This window comes from Culex quinquefasciatus, chromosome 3 (assembly GCF_015732765.1).
Source record: "Culex quinquefasciatus strain JHB chromosome 3, VPISU_Cqui_1.0_pri_paternal, whole genome shotgun sequence".
NCBI classification, from domain to species: domain Eukaryota; kingdom Metazoa; phylum Arthropoda; class Insecta; order Diptera; family Culicidae; genus Culex; species Culex quinquefasciatus.
This window is the reverse complement of record NC_051863.1, coordinates 46,997,726-47,020,701: the sequence shown is the minus strand read 5'-3', so window position 1 is coordinate 47,020,701 and position 22,976 is coordinate 46,997,726. Positions and strand designations below refer to the sequence as shown.

Here is a 22,976-nt window from a genome sequence, read left to right as displayed (position 1 = left end):
ATAACTCTCTTAATTTCTCACAAAACTATGAACTTTTTGCTTGAATTGAAAGTTTAAACATGAAACTATGTTTGGCTGATAGATTTGTTTTATCAAAACTCTTAGATTCATGTCAATCGATTAAAAATAAGTAAACCGGAAATTTCAAAATGTTAGGGGTAACTTGACCCCCTTTCAACATTTTAAAGAAATCTTAAGCAAAATGTTTCTTATTCATCCAAACTGTTGATTTTCTTTCAGTTACAGCAACTTCACATAAAGTCTGTTCAAAATACAACTTGTCCACCATGAAAGGCAAGTAGTAGAAAATATTCTTTTTTAAACCAAAATGGATCATGTTTACAAAAGCTGGTAATTTGTGTTTACAAAATATTTGAAAAATGGTTCAAACTGCAGTAAGTCATCTATAACTATACTAAAGGAAACCATGTACAAAATAAGAAACCAATTAATTAAGCTTGAGGCTGATTCCAATGACTGCAAAAGTTCAGGGATCAAGTCTCCCTAATTGCACTTTTTTTAACAAGTTGTTGTAAAAATAGTATAACGATAAATTTAAGGTCACATTTTCCGGGAAATCGACCATTTTTGAACCTATCGATTTCCAAGAAATTCGTTCGAGACTCCCGGGAAATTTAAAAAATTTAATATCGAATTAAAATTACATAAACTTATCAGATAAAAATTCAAAATTGTTAACAACATTGCATATTCAATGTTCGATGTTCAAGTTCAAATAAACCAGTGCTTCTCTCATCTTCATATTCAGAAATAAACGTGTCTAATGAAAAGATTGTGAAACTTTTCAAAGATCGCTCAGTGCGAATTAAGATTCGTAATCATTTTATTTTTTTTTTGGTCTTGAAGAGTTCAAGAAACGATTTTGTATTTGCAGATTCAGAAAAAAAAATATCAAAAGGTCGATAAAGTTCCTCAAAATAATGAGGCTACAAAACATAAATGTTCCATAGAATAACTTTAAATTAATTGTAACTGAACTTATTGAAAAAAAAAACAAATTTATTACTTTACCTGTTAATTTTTTGGCACTATTCCCGGGAAATGGCCAAATTCAACTCTCGTTTCCCGGGAAATTGAAAATCCCGAGAATCATCACTCTCTAGTTGAGATTAACACATTGATACCCGAGCTCGAAGTTGGTGAAAATAATATTTTTCATCATGAAATGACTGTTTTTTAAATCGTTTATAACTTTTCAGGATCGAGTTTTATAAATTTGATAGGGAAGAGCGGGAAAACTTGATTCCCGGGGACATTTGATCCCCAGCTTGTATCTCGTCAGCACTGAAAATTCCCGATCGTCACACTTTGTCAGGGTTATTTAAAAACACCCAAAAAGCAAACATACAAAATATTCTTTAAAAACTTTCCAATAATGTTGCAAACCAACACAAAAATGTCATGAAAAAATCATTATGCTAGAAATCGTTGTTATTATGTTAACATTGACACTACAAACAGAACTTGGAAATTGGCTGTGATATGTTTTAAACCGAAACTAATAAATTACTTTATTCTTCCTTGCTTTTATTGTATAGAACTGACATTGCTCGGTTTCAATAATCACTACGTAATAATCACCAACTCGTTTCATGTGTGTTTCATGTGTATGTATTTAAACTAAGTTCTAAATATACGATTCAAACGGTTTTCAATGTACAATTTGAAATCCACGGCACATTTGCGAACCAAATCATCCCTTCGAGATATTTTGAGTAGCTGCCTTGCGGGTTCTTTTTCCCAGTTTTGAACACAAACGCACACTTAGTCACACAAAGACAACACACTCCGGATGATGATGCCCATATTTGATATGAGATTTTGGGATTTTCAGGTTGTGGAAAGGATTTTTTTTTTTTGCATGGTGACGCACCCTTTGAGGGTTTAAAAAATGGGGATTTTCGACGGTACACAAATTACGTACACACAGCGTGAGCAACGAACATTGATACATTGACCAGATATCGACAGATTTGATTCGTTTTTAAAAATACAGGGAAAAGGCATCTCTGAGATTTGGTATTTTGTGACTTACAACACGTGTTTGTAGCGATAGTTTGGTCCGTGATTGGGTTGCTTTGTGCTTTTTTTTCAGTGGTATTACTTCGATTTATTTGTAATCATTTTCCATCATCCAGTGACTTATCGTAACTAATCGTATCATAGTAGACACAGTAACATCAGATTTCCACAAATTTTGTGTTGATTTTAGGACAATTCCACCGATCGAAGGGATGATTTGTTCTGTTGTTTACATCGTAAGCACTTGATTTTCCTTTGTTTGTTTTTTTTTTTAAGCAAGCAAAACATCACACAAGAGCTAACAATGAGCTGCAGCAACTAACTTGAACTTATTTACAAAAACAACAGTAACATTTTGTGATACTTCCGAACTTTACATATATATATATATTTATGTTTGTATTTTTCGTTTCAACAACTAGCGACAAATGTATAACGTTGAAGCTCACTAACACATTGATTTGTGGCATATTTGTCCGTGTTTTGGTTTCGCTCAAACTGACATGAAAGCGTTCTCAATTTATGGCTGATTTGCGTTATGTTATTCTATTTAAGCGGCTCGAATTTTCCAATTCACGTTGCACAAGAGTCAAAAAAATAAATTGATGGTGACTATCTAAACTGATGTTGCATAACTGAAAAGTATTACTTTTAAATTCGAGAGCTAAATGGTTAATTTTTTCAGAACTCTTTTCAGTGCTGAAAAGTAGCCCTTGTATCGAAAAGTAACAATTTTCGATTCTTTCGATTATTTTTGTTGAAGAACTTGATTTTTTCAGCACGAGTCGTAAATTTAAGTCAAATGTCCATGTACTCAGTCAATCCACCGTAATTCAAAACAATGTTGTAAAGCATTACTTTTAAAAACAAGTGCTGAAAACTTCAACTTTTCAGCATTTGTTTTGAAAAGTGTTTCAATTTGATTCTGTTATTTGGGAATCAATTAAGTCATTTAATTCAAGTAAACTTTAGACAGTGACCATCAGTGTAATTTTGATGTCCTCCGTTTGAAATGATGTAAATTTGAAATTTTTTAAACTATTTTGCAACAAAAGATGAACTTCCGATTGATTGCATGAAAAACCGCTACCATTTACTGGTTATTTTATTGTCTCTAACGTTTACATAACAAATCAAAGCGATTGGGCTATTATGTCAAATTGAAGCGAAAATTCATTTTTTTTTTGTTTTTCTTTGACAAAATAGCACAAACGCGTGACGATTCGAGGATGCGGTGTACTTTATTCTATGTTCCTTTATTTTTTAAAATCACTTTGAACAGAATAATGTCATTACATTTTAGTTGACCTTATCGACGGCACATTTTAACCTCACCAAAAACTTTCCAAGGGGATCAAAATATAAAACCTGTACATGTAACGCAAATTTTTGATTGTCATTGTATTTGAAATAAAATAAACCGATTTTGCATGAAAAACTCCAAGAATTCATTTAAAGAAAGAATAACTAAATTTGTTTAAAAATTTGAAGACACAAACATGATTAAACAATTAAGAAAGTCAAACCATAAAAATAACCCTTTATCTTGAGCAGTTCTCTAGGATTTCGGTCATTCGATTTTTTTTGTATTTTTTAATCCGACTGAAACTTTTTTGGTGGCTTCGGTATGCCCAAAGAAGCCATTTTGCATCATTAGTTTGTCCATATAATTTTCCATACAAATTCGGCAGCTGTCCATACAAAATGATGTATGAAAATTCAAAAATCTGTATCTTTTGAAGGAATTTTTGATCGATTTGGTGTCTTCGGCAAAGTTGTAGGTATGGATACGGACTACACTGGAAAAAATAATACACGTAAAAAAATTTGGTGATTTTTTATTTAACTTTATCACTAAAACTTGATTTACAAAAACACTATTTTTAATTTTTTTATTTTTGATATGTTTTAGAAGGCATAAAATGCCAACTTTTCAGAAATTTCAGGTTGTGCAAAATCACTGACCGAGTTATGAATTTTAATCAATACTGATTTTTCAAAAATCGAAATTTTGGTCGTAAAAATTTTCAACTTCATTTTTCGATGTAAAATCAAATTTGCAATCAAAAGTACTTTACTGAAATTTTGATAAAGTGCACCGTTTTCAAGTTATAGCCATATTTAAGTGACTTTTTGAAAATAGTCGCAGTTTTAATTTTTAAATTAGTGCACATGTTTGCCCAGTTTTGAAAAATATTTTTGAAAAGCTGAGAAAATTCTCTATATTTTGCTTATTTGGACTTTGTTGATACGACCTTTAGTTGCTGAGATATTGCAATGCAAAGGTTTAAAAACAGGAAAATTGATGTTTTCTAAGTTTCACCCAAACAACCCACCATTTTCTATCGTCAATATCTCAGCAACTAATGGTCCGATTTTCAATGTTAATATATGAAACATTTGTGAAATTTTCCGATCTCTTCGAAAAAATATTTTGGAATTTTCAAATCAAGACTAACATTTCACAAAGGCCAAACATTCAATATTACTCCCTTTTAAAATGTTTGTCTTGATTTGAAAATTCCAAAATATTTTTTCGAAAAGATCGGAAAATTTCACAATTGTTTCATATATTAACATTGAAAATCGGACCATTAGTTGCTGAGATATTGACGATAGAAAATGGTGGGTTGTTTGGGTGTAACTTAGAAAACATCAATTTTCCTGTTTTTAAACCTTTGCATTGCAATATCTCAGCAACTAAAGGTCGTATCAACATAGTCCGAATAAGCAAAATATAGAGAATTTTCTCAGCTTTTCAAAATATTTTTTCAAAACTGGGCAAACATGTGCACTAATTTAAAAATGAAAACTGCGACTATTTTCAAAAAGTCACTTAAATATGGCTATAACTTGAAAACGGTGCACTTTATCAAAATTTTAGTAAAGTACTTTTGATTGCAAATTTGATTTTACATCGAAAAATGAAGTTGAAAATTTTTACGACCAAAATTTCGATTTTTGAAAAATCAGTATTGATTAAAAATTCATAACTCGGTCAGTGATTTTTGCACAACCTGAAATTTCTGAAAAGTTGGCATTTTATGTCTTCTAAAACATATCAAAAAATAAAAAATTAAAAATAGTGTTTTTGTAAATCAAGTTTTAGTGATAAAGTTAAATAAAAAATCACCAAATTTTTTACCGTGTATTATTTTTCCAGTGTAGTCCGTATCCATACCTACAACTTTGCCGAAGACACCAAATCGATCAAAAATTCCTTCAAAAGATACAGATTTTTGAATTTTCATACATCATTTTGTATGGACAGCTGCCGAATTTGTATGGAAAATTATATGGACAAACTAATGATGCAAAATGGCTTCTTTGGGCATACCGAAGGCACCAAAAAAGTTTCAGCCGGATTAAAAAATACAAAAATTAAAATTGAAGAAAAAAGACCGATTTCGTAGAGAATTGCTCTCTTGGAAAGCCTTGAATTCGACAGGTTTTATGTGTTGTGCTCATTAATTTCGTCTGTTCTGCCCGTCTGACAGTCAATTTGTGCTTGCTGGTGTAATGTTGCAAATTACAGGTTTCTATTACCGTTGCTTGGCATCCCGGGCGGTGTTTTGCCCAGAACCGACCATTCCAATTCAGAACATTTATGTGCACTTTAACGCCACAAAAATGTGACACGGTGTTCAAGGTGCTCAATATCAATAGTCAACATGAGGATTTGGGCTTATTTTTGATATTTCGAGGGGGTCATTTTATAACTAACAACAGTACCGTAACAGCCCTAGGTTCTTAAAACGTCATTTTTCAAAACCACCTTCAACGCGTTCCAGGGTATTTTTAATGCTTATCTGCTACAATCTCACTCTCGCGGTAACTCACTTCTTTATCTGTCTTTCTGTTTGCAGCAACTCTTAGTAGTTTGAACCCTTTGCTGGGCGACATCTGCCGAGGCATCTCGGATGGCCACGTGTGGGGTGCAGTCAGGTGGGCCAGGCCGGCCAGCACAGGACCACCGTGGCCACCAGCCCGGAGAGCGCCTATAGCTACTACTAGAGAATCGTGCACTTGTTCTTTGACCTAATCGACTGCGGGAACTCGAGCTTGGGCGCCGTCCCGCACACCGGGTAGCCCATCAGCTCCTTGAAGATGTCGCCGATCTTGTAGTTGTACCTGGTAGAAGAGGTTATATAGGTGTAGTGCTTGTTCACAATTTTGATTTTACAAATTAAGTCAATTAATAAATAAAAGAATAATATTTAATGAGTTGACCTTATTTTGGTTCTGGTTCTGGTTCTGGTTCTGGTTCTGGTTCTGGTTCTGGTTCTGGTTCTGGTTCTGGTTCTGGTTCTGGTTCTGGTTCTGGTTCTGGTTCTGGTTCTGGTTCTGGTTCTGGTTCTGGTTCTGGTTCTGGTTCTGGTTCTGGTTCTGGTTCTGGTTCTGGTTCTGGTTCTGGTTCTGGTTCTGGTTCTGGTTCTGGTTCTGGTTCTGGTTCTGGTTCTGGTTCTGGTTCTGGTTCTGGTTCTGGTTCTGGTTCTGGTTCTGGTTCTGGTTCTGGTTCTGGTTCTGGTTCTGGTTCTGGTTCTGGTTCTGGTTCTGGTTCTGGTTCTGGTTCTGGTTCTGGTTCTGGTTCTGGTTCTGGTTCTGGTTCTGGTTCTGGTTCTGGTTCTGGTTCTGGTTCTGGTTCTGGTTCTGGTTCTGGTTTTGGTTCTGGTTCTGGTTCTGGTTCTGGTTCTGGTTCTGGTTCTGGTTCTGGTTCTGGTTCTGGTTCTGGTTCTGGTTCTGGTTCTGGTTCTGGTTCTGGTTCTGGTTCTGGTTCTGGTTCTGGTTCTGGTTCTGGTTCTGGTTCTGGTTCTGGTTCTGGTTTGGTTCTGGTTCTGGTTCTGGTTCTGGTTCTGGTTCTGGTTCTGGTTCTGGTTCTGGTTCTGGTTCTGGTTCTGGTTCTGGTTCTGGTTCTGGTTCTGGTTCTGGTTCTGGTTCTGGTTCTGGTTCTGGTTCTGGTTCTGGTTCTGGTTCTGGTTCTGGTTCTGGTTCTGGTTCTGGTTCTGGTTCTGGTTCTGGTTCTGGTTCTGGTTCTGGTTCTGGTTCTGGTTCTGGTTCTGGTTCTGGTTCTGGTTCTGGTTCTGGTTCTGGTTCTGGTTCTGGTTCTGGTTCTGGTTCTGGTTCTGGTTCTGGTTCTGGTTCTGGTTCTGGTTCTGGTTCTGGTTCTGGTTCTGGTTCTGGTTCTGGTTCTGGTTCTGGTTCTGGTTCTGGTTCTGGTTCTGGTTCTGGTTCTGGTTCTGGTTCTGGTTCTGGTTCTGGTTCTGGTTCTGGTTCTGGTTCTGGTTCTGGTTCTGGTTCTGGTTCTGGTTCTGGTTCTGGTTTTGGTTCTGGTTCTGGTTCTGGTTCTGGTTCTGGTTCTGGTTCTGGTTCTGGTTCTGGTTCTGGTTCTGGTTCTGGTTCTGGTTCTGGTTCTGGTTCTGGTTCTGGTTCTGGTTCTGGTTCTGGTTCTGGTTCTGGTTTGGTTCTGGTTCTGGTTCTGGTTCTGGTTCTGGTTCTGGTTCTGGTTCTGGTTCTGGTTCTGGTTCTGGTTCTGGTTCTGGTTCTGGTTCTGGTTCTGGTTCTGGTTCTGGTTCTGGTTCTGGTTCTGGTTCTGGTTCTGGTTCTGGTTCTGGTTTTGGTTCTGGTTCTGGTTCTGGTTCTGGTTCTGGTTCTGGTTCTGGTTCTGGTTCTGGTTCTGGTTCTGGTTCTGGTTCTGGTTCTGGTTCTGGTTCTGGTTCTGGTTCTGGTTCTGGTTCTGGTTCTGGTTCTGGTTCTGGTTCTGGTTCTGGTTCTGGTTCTGGTTCTGGTTCTGGTTCTGGTTCTGGTTCTGGTTCTGGTTCTGGTTCTGGTTCTGGTTCTGGTTCTGGTTCTGGTTCTGGTTCTGGTTCTGGTTCTGGTTCTGGTTCTGGTTCTGGTTCTGGTTCTGGTTCTGGTTCTGGTTCTGGTTCTGGTTCTGGTTCTGGTTCTGGTTCTGGTTCTGGTTCTGGTTCTGGTTCTGGTTCTGGTTCTGGTTCTGGTTCTGGTTCTGGTTCTGGTTCTGGTTCTGGTTCTGGTTCTGGTTCTGGTTCTGGTTCTGGTTCTGGTTCTGGTTCTGGTTCTGGTTCTGGTTCTGGTTCTGGTTCTGGTTCTGGTTCTGGTTCTGGTTCTGGTTCTGGTTCTGGTTCTGGTTCTGGTTCTGGTTTTGGTTCTGGTTCTGGTTCTGGTTCTGGTTCTGGTTCTGGTTCTGGTTCTGGTTCTGGTTCTGGTTCTGGTTCTGGTTCTGGTTCTGGTTCTGGTTCTGGTTCTGGTTCTGGTTCTGGTTCTGGTTCTGGTTCTGGTTCTGGTTCTGGTTCTGGTTTTGGTTCTGGTTCTGGTTCTGGTTCTGGTTCTGGTTCTGGTTCTGGTTCTGGTTCTGGTTCTGGTTCTGGTTCTGGTTCTGGTTCTGGTTCTGGTTCTGGTTCTGGTTCTGGTTCTGGTTCTGGTTCTGGTTCTGGTTCTGGTTCTGGTTCTGGTTCTGGTTCTGGTTCTGGTTCTGGTTCTGGTTCTGGTTCTGGTTCTGGTTCTGGTTCTGGTTCTGGTTCTGGTTCTGGTTCTGGTTCTGGTTCTGGTTCTGGTTCTGGTTCTGGTTCTGGTTCTGGTTCTGGTTCTGGTTCTGGTTCTGGTTCTGGTTCTGGTTCTGGTTCTGGTTCTGGTTCTGGTTCTGGTTCTGGTTCTGGTTCTGGTTCTGGTTCTGGTTCTGGTTCTGGTTCTGGTTCTGGTTCTGGTTCTGGTTTTGGTTCTGGTTCTGGTTCTGGTTCTGGTTCTGGTTCTGGTTCTGGTTCTGGTTCTGGTTCTGGTTCTGGTTCTGGTTCTGGTTCTGGTTCTGGTTCTGGTTCTGGTTCTGGTTCTGGTTCTGGTTCTGGTTCTGGTTCTGGTTCTGGTTCTGGTTCTGGTTCTGGTTCTGGTTCTGGTTCTGGTTCTGGTTCTGGTTCTGGTTCTGGTTCTGGTTCTGGTTCTGGTTCTGGTTCTGGTTCTGGTTCTGGTTCTGGTTCTGGTTCTGGTTCTGGTTTTGGTTCTGGTTCTGGTTCTGGTTCTGGTTCTGGTTCTGGTTCTGGTTCTGGTTCTGGTTCTGGTTCTGGTTCTGGTTCTGGTTCTGGTTCTGGTTCTGGTTCTGGTTCTGGTTCTGGTTCTGGTTCTGGTTCTGGTTCTGGTTCTGGTTCTGGTTCTGGTTTTGGTTCTGGTTCTGGTTCTGGTTCTGGTTCTGGTTCTGGTTCTGGTTCTGGTTCTGGTTCTGGTTCTGGTTCTGGTTCTGGTTCTGGTTCTGGTTCTGGTTCTGGTTCTGGTTCTGGTTCTGGTTCTGGTTCTGGTTCTGGTTCTGGTTCTGGTTCTGGTTCTGGTTCTGGTTCTGGTTCTGGTTCTGGTTCTGGTTCTGGTTCTGGTTCTGGTTCTGGTTCTGGTTCTGGTTCTGGTTCTGGTTCTGGTTCTGGTTCTGGTTCTGGTTCTGGTTCTGGTTCTGGTTCTGGTTCTGGTTCTGGTTCTGGTTCTGGTTCTGGTTCTGGTTCTGGTTCTGGTTCTGGTTCTGGTTCTGGTTCTGGTTCTGGTTCTGGTTCTGGTTCTGGTTCTGGTTCTGGTTCTGGTTCTGGTTCTGGTTCTGGTTCTGGTTCTGGTTCTGGTTCTGGTTCTGGTTCTGGTTCTGGTTCTGGTTCTGGTTCTGGTTCTGGTTCTGGTTCTGGTTCTGGTTCTGGTTCTGGTTCTGGTTCTGGTTCTGGTTCTGGTTCTGGTTCTGGTTCTGGTTCTGGTTCTGGTTCTGGTTCTGGTTCTGGTTCTGGTTCTGGTTCTGGTTCTGGTTCTGGTTCTGGTTCTGGTTCTGGTTCTGGTTCTGGTTCTGGTTCTGGTTCTGGTTCTGGTTCTGGTTCTGGTTCTGGTTCTGGTTCTGGTTCTGGTTCTGGTTCTGGTTCTGGTTCTGGTTCTGGTTCTGGTTCTGGTTTTGATTTTGGTTCCAAAACTGTTACAATTCCTTTTTTTTCTTCAAAAGGCCAAATCGCATTATTTGTATTCGTCAAGTTGCACGAGAACCATTGCGAAATTTAAAGAAATGCTAAATTCAACTTTTTCTGACTACTTCCAAAATGTTAACCCTCAGCTCATACCCTCATACTCAGCCAGAAGTTGACGCCTTTTGGAAGAGCAGGATATTTACAATCCGTCATATTTTTATAAGTAAATTAGCAATAAAAGTTTTATTTTTATTTTTTGATCGTTTGAATAGAAACTATTCCTTTGAGAAAAAAATACTTACTTGGCAGAACACTCGACGTAACCGCAACGCCAGTGCTTCCGAACCAGTGTGGAGATGTCTTTTAATTCCTGAAAAAGGAAGGAGTTCAGTACACTGCATTGAAACGGCCCTAACAGTCAATTACCTGAGTGTGCGGGATGGTTTCGGAAACCAGATCGACTTTATTGCCCACAACCATAATTTTAAAATCACGATGACTAAAGCTTTCTAGGATTTGATCACGCATGCTGCGGCAGTACTGTGGAAAAAAAGCGGGAAATCAAAAATCAGTTGAAAAACTTCATTACGCGTGGCCACAGAGCTCACCTGGAACGTGTCGAGGTTGCCCATGTCGTACACCAGGACGTAGGTGTGCACGGTGCGGAGGCCGAGCGGGTGGCCGTTGTTCCACTCGGCCAGATTGTCCGCCGGGAAGCGCCTCTGCGGGGGCACGTCGAACACCATCAGCTCCCGGATGCAGGTGTCGCACACCAGACAGCTGCGGTAGATCGAGCGGCGCGTCGTGCGGACGTGAGCCGTCGGGAAGTCATGCTTGAAAAATTGCTGCAAATAGATGTTGGCGAAAGGTGGAGTGTGTACCGGTTAGTTGGGTGTGTGGTGACAGTTGTGTATTAATTTAAGTATTTTTTCCTCGCTGATTTTTTCTCAAATAAATTGAATGCAAATAATTCATCAGCCTTTTAACAGTCAGTGTGATTATTTACCTAATAAAAACATCGACAATACAAACATGAATAATTCAAACATCGATATCGAATGCATTTTCGTGTTGATTGAAAATTTTCCCCTAAAGTGAGCAGCGCTCATTACCTCTCATTTTGCATACCATTGCGACCATAAGTGGAGCATGAAATTCGTTTCACCGCAGTTGTTTGCATTCGTGTGCGATTAATAAAATGGAAATATTTCCACTGCAATGATACAATTTACTTGGTAACCGTAAAATGCATTTGGAATAATCATTGGAATTAAAAAAAAAAGATCCAAAAAGATTAGTAATGCACTCAACAAAAAAAAAAAAAACATTTATTGAGTGATACTATAGGTTTTCACAAATGGACTCATTGTTTTATTTTGCGATTCAGTGGAAACTTTGTCCATATATTATTTCTTTTGTCTTAATAAGCCATTTTGCATCATTAGTTTTTCATTAGTTCATCCATTATTCCGTATTTAATTCTGCTACATATAAGTACAATTCAACACGTTATTTATTCGAGACATCAAAATGCGCGAGTGTTTTTGTGCTGAAAAAGACCTTCCCATAGCATCGTAGCTCGGAGGGCTCAACGTCGGGTGTATATGTGTTAATTCCTCCCCATTGCATCATAGCTCGGGAGGCATCGAAAAACCAATACCTTATCCTACTAACAGAAAGAAAGAAAGCATATCATTCACGAGATGCTTGGATGAGAAGCTGTGGATTCCACGAGAGATTTCAGCTAAATTTTATCGGTTTCGAGATATTCAAGAAATCCCCCGTTTTAAATTTCACCTAAACACCAAACTTTAAGGTTTGTTTACTGAAAACTGTAGAACTAAATTTTTCAGTAAGTTTATCACTGATCATGACAGTTGAAATTTATGGATGTGTAACAAAAGGTCGAAGAAAATAAGGGCCAAGGATAAAAAGTTGGAAAGTGGACAAAAGGTTTAAAGAGAAAAAAAGTAATTATGTGGATTTCTTTAGATTCAATAAACATGTTTTGGAAAGATCTTTTCTTTAAAATAATAAAAGTTTTGTAACACTTTTGTGGGTTTTTCCATACCTTCGAACATGAGCACTTCTTATGGCAGTTTTCAGTGTGAAATTGTCTGATTTTAATAAACATGTTATAGAAAATTTTCTATTCAAGCAAACTGAAGATTTTATACATGCATCAGAATAGTTAGCCCATTTGTTGTTATTGTTGTGGTCAATTAAATTAGTTTGTCGAATTACTATTACTATCAAAAATAAAAACTACCTTTTATCCTTCTCACCTTTTGTCTAAATGACCTCATGTCCATTTTCAATATATGGAGCAGTAAAAGTTTTCAAACATTCTAGCAAATTTTCATGTAATAAAAAGATTGGTGTGTATTTTATTGGCCCTCGGACAAAAATGGAATTTTATGTTTTTATACGACTTTTTTAACACCCAAAAGGCCATGCTCTCTTAGAAACAACATTTTAAAATGCAAAAAAATCATATCTCCGGTTGGTTTCAACCAATTTTGATGAAACTTTCAGAGCAGGTCCAGTTTTTAGTATAGTATATATAGATAACATTTTTCTACCATGAACCATGTTCCGGATTCACCGGTTCCAGATGGCCAAAGTGTCCGAATGACCTCGGACACTCTTTTGAGGGGTAGCAATCAACTTTTCAGAGCCAGTAGATGTTTTTTGACATGTCGCACTATGGGAATTACAGATAACATTTTTCTACCATGAACCATGTTCCGGAATCACCGGATCCAGGTGGCCAAAGTGTCCGGATGGTCTCGGAAAGTTTTTTGAGTGATACCAATCAACTTTTCAGAGCCAGTAGATGTTTTTTGACATGTCGCACTATGGGAATTACAGATCACATTTTTCTATCATGAACCATGTTCCGGATTTACCGGTTCCAGGTGGCCAAAGTGTCCGGATGGCCTCGGACACTCTTTTGAGGGGTAGCAATCAACTTTTCAGAGCCAGTAGATGTTTTTGACATGTCGAACTATGGGAATTACAGATAACATTTTTCTACCATGGACCATGTTCCGGGTTCACCGGTTCCGGGTGGCCAAAGTGTCCGGATGGCCTCGGACACTCTTTTGAGGGGTAGCAATCAACTTTTCAGAGCCAGTAGATGTTTTTTGACATGTCGCACTATGGGAATTACAGATAACATTTTTCTACCATAAACCATGTTCCGGAATCACCGGATCCAGGTGGCCAAAGTGTCCGGATGGTCTCGGAAAGTTTTTTGAGTGATACCAATCAACTTTTCAGAGCCAGTAGATGTTTTTCGACATGTCGCACTATGGGAATTACAGATCACATTTTTCTATCGTGAACCATGTTCCGGATTTACCGGTTCCAGGTGGCCAAAGTGTCCAGATGGGCTCGGACACTCTTTTGAAGGGTAGCAATCAACTTTTCAGAGCCAGTAGATGTTTTTCGACATGTCGCACTATGGGAATTACAGATAACATTTTTCTACCATGGACCATGTTCCGGGTTCACCGGTTCCAGGTGGCCAAAGTGTCCGGATGGTCTCGGAAAGTTTTTTGAGTGATACCAATCAACTTTTCAGAGCCAGTAGATGTTTTTCGACATGTCGCACTATGGGAATTACAGATCACATTTTTCTATCATGAACCATGTTCCGGGTTCACCGGATCCAGGTGGCCAAAGTGTCCGGATGGTCTCGGAAAGTTTTTTGAGTGATACCAATCAACTTTTCAGAGCCAGTAGATGTTTTTCGACATGTCGCACTATGGGAATTACAGATCACATTTTTCTATCATGAACCATGTTCCGGATTTACCGGTTCCAGGTGGCCAAAGTGTCCAGATGGGCTCGGACACTCTTTTGAAGGGTAGCAATCAACTTTTCAGAGCCAGTAGATGTTTTTCGACATGTCGCACTATGGGAATTACAGATAACATTTTTCTACCATGGACCATGTTCCGGGTTCACCGGTTCCAGGTGGCCAAAGTGTCCGGATGGCCTCGGAAACTCTTTTGAGGGGTAGCAATCAACTTTTCAGAGCCAGTAGATGTTTTTTGACATGTCGAACTATGGGAATTACAGATAACATTTTTCTACCATGGACCATGTTCCGGGTTCACCGGATCCAGGTGGCCAAAGTGTCCGGATGGCCTCGGACACTCTTTTGAGGGGTAGCAATCAACTTTTCAGAGCTAGTAGATAATTTTGACATGTCGAACTATGGGAATTACAGATAACATTTTTCTACCATGAACCATGTTCCGGAATCACCGGATCCAGGTGGCCAAAGTGTCCGGATGGTCTCGGAAAGTTTTTTGAGTGATACCAATCAACTTTTCAGAGCCAGTAGATGTTTTTTGACATGTCGCACTATGGGAATTACAGATCACAATTTTTCTATCATGAACCATGTTCCGGATTTACCGGTTCCAGGTGGCCAAAGTGTCCAGATGGGCTCGGACACTCTTTTGAAGGGTAGCAATCAACTTTTCAGAGCCAGTAGATGTTTTTCGACATGTCGCACTATGGGAATTACAGATAACATTTTTCTACCATGGACCATGTTCCGGGTTCACCGGTTCCAGGTGGCCAAAGTGTCCGGATGGTCTCGGAAAGTTTTTTGAGTGATACCAATCAACTTTTCAGAGCCAGTAGATGTGTTTCGACATGTCGCACTATGGGAATTACAGATCACATTTTTCTATCATGAACCATGTTCCGGATTTACCGGTTCCAGGTGGCCAAAGTGTCCAGATGGGCTCGGACACTCTTTTGAAGGGTAGCAATCAACTTTTCAGAGTCAGTAGATGTTTTTCGACATGTCGCACTATGGGAATTACAGATAACATTTTTCTACCATGGACCATGTTCCGGGTTCACCGGTTCCAGGTGGCCAAAGTGTCCGGATGGCCTCGGAAACTCTTTTGAGGGGTAGCAATCAACTTTTCAGAGCCAGTAGATGTTTTTTGACATGTCGCACTATGGGAATTACAGATCACATTTTTCTATCATGAACCATGTTCCGGATTTACCGGTTCCAGGTGGCCAAAGTGTCCAGATGGGCTCGGACACTCTTTTGAAGGGTAGCAATCAACTTTTCAGAGCCAGTAGATGTTTTTCGACATGTCGCACTACGGGAATTACAGATAACATTTTTCTACCATGGACCATGTTCCGGGTTCACCGGTTCCAGATGGCCAAAGTGTCCGGATGGCCTCGGAAACTCTTTTGAGGGGTAGCAATCAACTTTTCAGAGCCAATAGATGTTTTTTGACATGTCGCACTATGGGAATTACAGATAACATTTTTCTACCATGGACCATGTTCCGGGTTCACCGGTTCCAGGTGGCCAAAGTGTCCGGATGGCCTCGAACACTCTTTTGAGGGGTAGCAATCAACTTTTCAGAGCCAGTAGATGTTTTTTGACATGTCGCACTATGGGAATTACAGATAACATTTTTCTACCATGAACCATGTTCCGGGTTCACCGGTTCCAGGTGGCCAAAGTGTCCGGATGGCTTCGGACACTCTTTTGAGGGGTAGCAATCAACTTTTCAGAGCCAGTAGATGTTTTTTGACAAGTCGCACTATGGGAATTACAGATAACATTTTTCTACCATGAACCATGTTCCGGATTCACCGGTTCCAGGTGGCCAAATTGTCCTGATGGTCTCAGAAAGTCTTTTGAGAGATAGCAATCATCTTTTCAGAGCCAGTAGATATTTTTTGACATGTCGCATGACATATTTCTGTGACTTCTAGATTTTGTCCCCCACGGTTGTACTACGGAACCGGTTCCGGTGGTCCCAGGGCTATGTGGAGGGGTCATCATATGCCATATACGCATAGGAGTATTTGTTTTTGATAATACTTCAGTTTTTTCCACTAAAACTTTATACTGTTGAAGAAAAATATTAAGTAAACATAAAGTGACCCAACTGGCCAAAACAAAGGTACCCCAAGGGAATCTGCGATAAATCCGGAACAATCCGAAATTCTGACCCAACTCAAAGTTCATTTGAAACTATACTAAAAACTGGACCTGCTCTGAAAGTTTCATCAAAATTGGTTGAAACCAACCGGAGATATGATTTTTTACATTTTAAAATGTTGTTTCTAAGAGAGCATGGCCTTTTGGGTGTTAAATAACATGAAGAGTTTCTTTCTATGACATCACATTTCAGATTTTTTTTGAGTAACGATGTTTGATTATTTGGGTGGATGATTCCTTTAAAAATTGAAATAAAAAATTCTTGAAATTTCGATTTAGTTTCAAATTATACAAGTTTTGCCACATGCTTTAAAATTTAAATTTTGAAATGGGAGATGAAAACCTTAAAAATTATTTTTACTGTGCTAAATGTCGCAGACAATTCAAATTATTTTACTCATTTTGGCTGGATAACATTTTTAAATCTTGCTTTGATAAGAAATGAAATAAACATGTAAAATGATAAAACAGAAGCCAATCAGCGAAAACTTTTTAGCTTTATTAGGTCGTTGCAAATATTTTTTGAAGTCCCTCGGCTCTGACCAAAGTCGTGGGGGGGGGAGGGGCAAAAAAAAATAAAAATAAAATATAAAAATTGAAATTACAAGCCTAGGTTTCAACATTTGGATGAGCAAAGTGTTTTAAAATGCATTTTACAGGCGTACAGTTGCTTTCCAATCATTCGTTTTGAAAATATCGAGGTATCGACGGAATTTTTCTCGCAAAAAAAAAACCTTTTTGTGGGACTGTACATTGGTATTTCAGGAAAATTTAAACTGTTTTAAAAAGAGTTCAAACTTGCTGAATATGATTATAAACGCGGTAAAATGCATTTTAACTGGTTTTCAGTTGATTAATCTTTAATTTTCATTAAAATTTTTAAGTTTTTCGAAAAAATATTTTTTTGCCCCCTGATTATTCAGGCCAATTTTGAAGGGGGGGGGAGGGCAACATAAACTTTGAAAAATATTTGTAACGGCCTTAGTTGAATATTAAAAAAAAAACAGTTCAATAAATGAGAATACACATGCCCTGTATTTTGTTTCAAAATACAAATAGAAACCATCCATAAACCAGGTGGAAACTTTTTTGAAAATTATAAGATTTTTTTTCGTGTCACGATCAAATTTAGTAATGATTTTTTAGTTTTTTGAAAAATTATAAATAATGAAGCATAAAAAGTTGTTTCTGTGATTTAAACATAACATTTTCAGAGTTATTTTAACTTTTTTTACGTTCCGCGAAATTTGCGTGAAATTTGGTGTTCTAAAATTAGGGTCCCCGTGAAATTTGCAATTGTAGAGCGTGAAAAATCACTGAGCCTATTAATGACCCTTCTGGGTTCATGTAGATTCGAAAAGTACATTTAATTTCCCTTAAAATGACACGTTAAATAAAATTACAATTGATTAACGAAAAATTGCAGAGTTTTTATTTTTTTTTTGTGTTTTTTCCGATGAAAAATACGTTTTTATGGACTTCTGAGTACGCCATCAAATATGGCGTCTAATTTTACATAAAAGTCCCTTTGACACCAAATTTCCGTCTCATAACCTTTTCAGGCTGCAAATTATTGAAAAACTTGTCTTTTTCGCATGCTCAAAAATGGTAGGGGTCGTACCGCCCCTCCGTTACGAGATAACAAAAAAACGGACCTCGGATTCGTGATCAGGGACAAAAGTTACCCCTTACGACAAAGTTTCACGAAAATCGAAGAGGGGCGGGGCAACCTTTTTCCGATTTTGTGTGAGTTGGTAGAGAATTATCCAAATCAAAAATGACAGTTTAATTTTTTCTCTAGATACAAATTTCCTAAATTTAGAACAACATTTTTCATTTAATAACTTCCTTCCCAGTGCCAGATTTTGACAGAATCGCGATAGCTCGTGATGTTTATGTTTTGTCTGATCACGTCTTCCGTCGGACGGGGAAGTAAATGTTGGCCCCGGTCTAACTTAGAGGTTAGGTCGTTAGCTCAGTCCAGGTGTAGTAGTCGTCTCCCTGGGTCCTAACCTGGTGGAGTCGCTGGTAGGCAGTTGGACTCACAATCCAAAGGTCGTCAGTTCGAATCCCGGGGTGGATGGAAGCTTAGGTGTAAAAAGAGGTTTGAAATTGCCTCAACAATCAAGCCTAGTTTCGAGTAGGAATCTCGCAATCGAGAACGCCAAGGCACGGCTGTAGAGCAAATAAGCGAATAACTCTGAATCATAAAAAAAACTTTGATTAACATCTCTCAAACACTCATTCTCAAATTGATCTAGTCGAATCTACCAAAAGCTTGTTCAACACATGTTTGTGCATTAAAATCTTTCTCCGGTATCTCCCATCGCCCAAATCCCTCTCCCTGGGATGTAGACAGACTACAACATGATGAATGAACCTGCAAGCTCAGCCCAGCACAGCACTCACCTGCAGTATGCTGGTCCGTCCAACGCCGGAGGCCCCCAGAAACGCCACCTTGAGGGGGCCTTGCATCCAGGGGGGTTCCGGTCCCTCCAGAGTGATCCGCTATGCTGAAATACACTTATTTTGTATACGAATTTCCATATCGATCGACAGGATTTTGTTGGGCTTTGTGCTACTACTACGGGGGTTGTTGCTGTTGGAGGTGGTGGTATTGGTATTGGTTTTGGTGATGTTGGTTTTGTTATTGGTTGTGGAGTTGTTGTTATTATTGTTGTTGTTGGTGGTGGTGGTGGCGGTAGCAACAATAGAGGGGCTAACGGCGGCGGAGAAGACGGCGACCAGGGCGGCCCCGGTCTTGCTGGGGTGGTTATTACCAGAGGTGGTGATGGTATTGTTGTTATTGCTACTAATATTGCTATTATTACCATGTTCGAGCAACAGTTTATTGGAATTTGTCGGCGAGAGACGATTCCACATTTTAACGACAAACTTGATTAGATTAATCGCAAACACTTTTTCGCACAATAGAGAGTGACTCTCGGGACACTTTAGGGCTCCCAGACCAATCGTGCTCTCCTAGCCCAAATTGCACCACTCGATTTGTTTCTACACAATACCAAAACTATTTCGCACTGGCATAAACTACTACTGCGCTACCACTCTCTCTATTCTAGGTTATCACTTCTAATCCACTTCGAATATTCTATTGTTCTCCAACACCATCGCCGTCGCCGCCGCTCCAGTGCATAGTTTTGCGTCGTTTGTTAATGGTGGTGAGCCGTCCGTTGTTGCACGGGATCATTGCCTGGCGGGGAGAGAGTAGAGCAATCAATGAGATTAGAGGGATTGTTCTGATAGAAGGAAATATAAATCGAGTTACAGAACATGTTGCACAGCCGTTCCAACGGCTGTAACTGCAGTGCAATAAAATGTGTAATTTGGAACGAGTCTGAAGAAACGACGTGTTTTATTATTTGCATCTTTTAAAAAATGATTTATCAATTGAATTACAAAAAAACATTAATTATAACTTTTTAACAAGAATAAAAAAAGCTATTCAGCGATTCCGAGTCTAACCAGCAACCAGAATCAAATTAAAAATGCTTCGATTTGTTTTAAATTTGACATGGGAGTTCTTTGACTAAAATAATTTGACCCGTATTTTTGTTACCTATAGATTAAATGAAACTGTTTCTGGGTCTAACGAATTCACCTGTGAAAATATTTATTTGTGATTTTTGAAGATTTTTCATGCAACAAATCGGCTTTCAATAATTCAATTTAAAGCACCATGCGCCTCCACAAAATGTACTGAGAACTCATTTTGATGGAGAAGCATGGTACTTTTAGCTAGATTATTTTTAAATTATATCTCAGAATCGTGATAATCGACATTCACAATTTTTTCTATGTTACCTTAAACATTTTGGAAAATAATTTTAAAACATACTGTCAACAACAGGTTGTTTGGTCCCGAGGCCTTCAAATAAGCACAACAACAACAAGATGTGTTCAGCTATGTTTTTAAAATATCATAGTATTAATAGCCAAACTTACCACCCTTCTAATGCAACGCGCAGAGCTCAAATACACAGAAAAAAATCAATTCTCGAAACCGTGAAGTCAGTTCAAGATTATGAGAACCACGAAGGAATATATTCACGTTTATGGTGCAAATGCACCATACTCATGAATAAATTCCTTCGTGGATCTCACATTCGTAAACTTAATTCACAATTACGGGAATTGATTTTTTTCTGTGTAGGATCAACCGTTCTGGTGATATGGTTTAAAAAATAAAAAAAAGATCAGAAATCAGAAATCTCAATTTTTTGATCACCCTATTTCGGAAAGGACCAGAATAGTCGCGTACGAGTTTAATTATTTTGGCCAAAGAACTCTCATATCAAATTTGAGCAAAATCGAAGCACTATTGATTTGGGTTTTGCTGGTTGGCCGTTAAATCTTTGATTTACTAAAATTAAAATATAATAAAATACACCATATTCTTTTTTTTAGTCACCTTTTTTTTAAACGATTCTGGATTTACGCAACTTTTTTAAGTCATGACTTAATAAAAGAATGTTCATGACTTAAAACGAGAATATGAATTAAATTAAGAATCTTTGGAAATTCATAATTTTTCGGAGAGTTTTCAAAATGTATCAATTGTATGTTATTTTGTTATGATATTGCAACATGTAAGCATAGTTTTGGAACATCTGGGATGTTCTAGTCCATCCGAAACCTGCGGAAATTTTGAGCCAGAGGTTTACCAAAAAACAAGTCGAAACTTCAAGATATTGACTACGGATCCTACCCAGACTACTTTAGTGAGTGTGGTAGGCTACAGTGCATTGTTGTAAGAACTTATTGGGATGATCTGGGTCATCCAAGGAGTCCCTAGAGTTAAGATCTGTGAATCTACTGACGTAAGAAGCAAGAGGTCGACGGTTTTTGAACCCGGAACATAGCTTCATTGAGTATGGGGGACTACTTTTCTGGGGTGTTGGGATGTGTTTGGATGTCCTGAATCATCCAAGGAGTCCCTATAGTTAAGATCTGTGAATCTACCGACGTTAGAAGCAAGGGGTCGATGTTTTTTGACCCCGGAACATATCCGCATAGCTTCAGTGGGTACGGTAGACTAGTTTGCTGATATGTTGAGATGTTCTGGGACATCCAAGGACTTACTCACTGAAGCTATGCGGATATGTTCTGGGGTCCATAACCGTCAACCTCTTGCTTGTTACGGCGGTAGACCCACAGATCTTAACTCCAGGAAGTTCTTGGATGACCCAGATCATCCCAGTAAGTTGTTACCATAATGGTCTGTAGCCTACCACACTCACTGAAGCAGTCTGGATAGGATCCGTTGTCAAAATCTTGAAGTTTCTACTTGTTTCTTTGGTAAGCCTGTTGCACAACACTTCCAGAAGTTTTGGATGGACTAGAACATCCCAGTTGTTCCAAAACCATGATAAAATGTTAACTAACATTCCTTAACAAAATTCAATTGATATATTTTGAAAGTTCTTCGAAAAATTACGAAATCCCAAATATTCTTAATTTAAGTCATATTCTCAATTTAAGTTATGGACATTCTTTTTTTAAACGATTCTCGATTTAAACACCCCCATTTCGTTGTGTAAATCAAGAATATGGTGTAAAACCATTTCTTCTTTTTAATGTCAAGCCATTTTTCGCGCCAGAGTTTAGCTTGGTGCAAAATTTGCTTCGATCTCGACAAAAATCAATTTTTCAACCAATTTTTGTATCTTTTAAAACCATTGGATAGAAAAAAATCTTAAAATTTAAAAAGATTTTAGGGTGTAATTTGTGACTTGTTTTTTGTGACTTTGTCAATGTTTTTGAAAATATCATCTTTTGGAATAATCCATGGCTGTTATTTTTTATACTTAAGATTCCTTTATTTTAAGTAAACAAGGCATGCCGAAATTTTTGTAGTGTTCCAGACTATGCTTTTTAGCTTTTTTACAATTTGAATGATAATGGTGTCATTCTATAACAGAAAATGCGAAAATCAAGCAAAAAAAATGTAAATGTGGACATTAAAACATCAAACAAACTAAACAGTCAAAATTTAATAATAAGAGGTGGTTGAATAGGCCAAATACTATAGAAAACATAAACTTGACAAATTAAATGCAAACTAAAATACTAAAAATAAAACTACAAAAACATAAAACAAGAGAAGTCATGTTTTTCGTAAGCTTAAAGTTGTTCAAAATAACCTCCTGAACAAGGGAAAATTTGAAAAATTTCGAAAAAAAATCAAATAGTAGAGGGTAACAATTTTTAAAACTATTTTTGGATTTACAATTAGTACGTTTAAAATATTTTTCAAAGTTTATGTCACACTTGTTTTCAAGTTTGGGTCCATAAATGCAACAATTTTGATGGAAACAGAAGACAAATTCCCGCACCGGGTTCACGGAAAATGATCAGCATAGAATTTTCACAAAATATAAGATGAATCGACATAAAAAAAATTTCAAAGTAATTTGATTTTTTTTTTTCAATCAAATTTGGTTTACTGGCAGCACTGCCATGATTTATCACTTGTCTGCCTGTGTGGATCAATCGGACCGCGCACTGGACTCACAATCTAGAGGTCGCCGGTTCGAATCCCGGGGCGGACGCAAAAAATTCTAAGTGTAAATATAGGTATTCGGTGCCCTCTCCCCGTGCCCATACCTTCACACTTGGGAGACCCGGGAGGCGGAGTCTTGTCGCAAAAAGAACGATACACGCCTGTGGATCCGTTGACGAAACCGCAAGGTTTAAGAGGGCCACATTATAAGGTGTTACGTCGATTCCGTTTTTTTTCCGCCATGATTTTTTAAATCAAACTTGATTTACTGGCAGCACTGCCATGGTTTTTTTAAATCAAACTTGATTTACTGGCAGCACTGCCATGGTTTTTTTAAATCAAACTTGATTTACTGGCAGCACTGCCATGATGAACAAAAAAGCGCTCCCGGGCCATGCACTCTCTCCTTAATGGGTGGAATAATATTTTTTTCTTATCGAGCAATAAGCATAAGCATAAGCATAGGTGCCCACCCGCAGTTGCT

General features: G+C 38.7%; 1 protein-coding gene across 1 annotated transcript in view; it reads right to left on the bottom strand.

Annotated features, from left to right (window-relative positions):
* Window positions 1-5,342: 5,342 nt before the first annotated feature.
* The window catches only part of LOC6042039 (ras-like protein family member 10B), a 45,487-nt gene continuing 27,853 nt past the window's right edge, over window positions 5,343-22,976 (bottom strand). Inside the window, exons 2-7 of the mRNA XM_038264031.1 lie at window positions 18,804-19,183; window positions 18,382-18,485; window positions 10,586-10,822; window positions 10,404-10,517; window positions 10,280-10,347; window positions 5,343-6,174 (exon numbers count right to left, since the gene is read on the bottom strand). Coding sequence (XP_038119959.1) covers window positions 6,054-6,174; window positions 10,280-10,347; window positions 10,404-10,517; window positions 10,586-10,822; window positions 18,382-18,447 — 606 coding nt within the window. The 5' untranslated portion in view covers window positions 18,448-18,485; window positions 18,804-19,183 and the 3' untranslated portion in view covers window positions 5,343-6,053. The remainder of the gene's footprint in view (window positions 6,175-10,279; window positions 10,348-10,403; window positions 10,518-10,585; window positions 10,823-18,381; window positions 18,486-18,803; window positions 19,184-22,976) is intronic.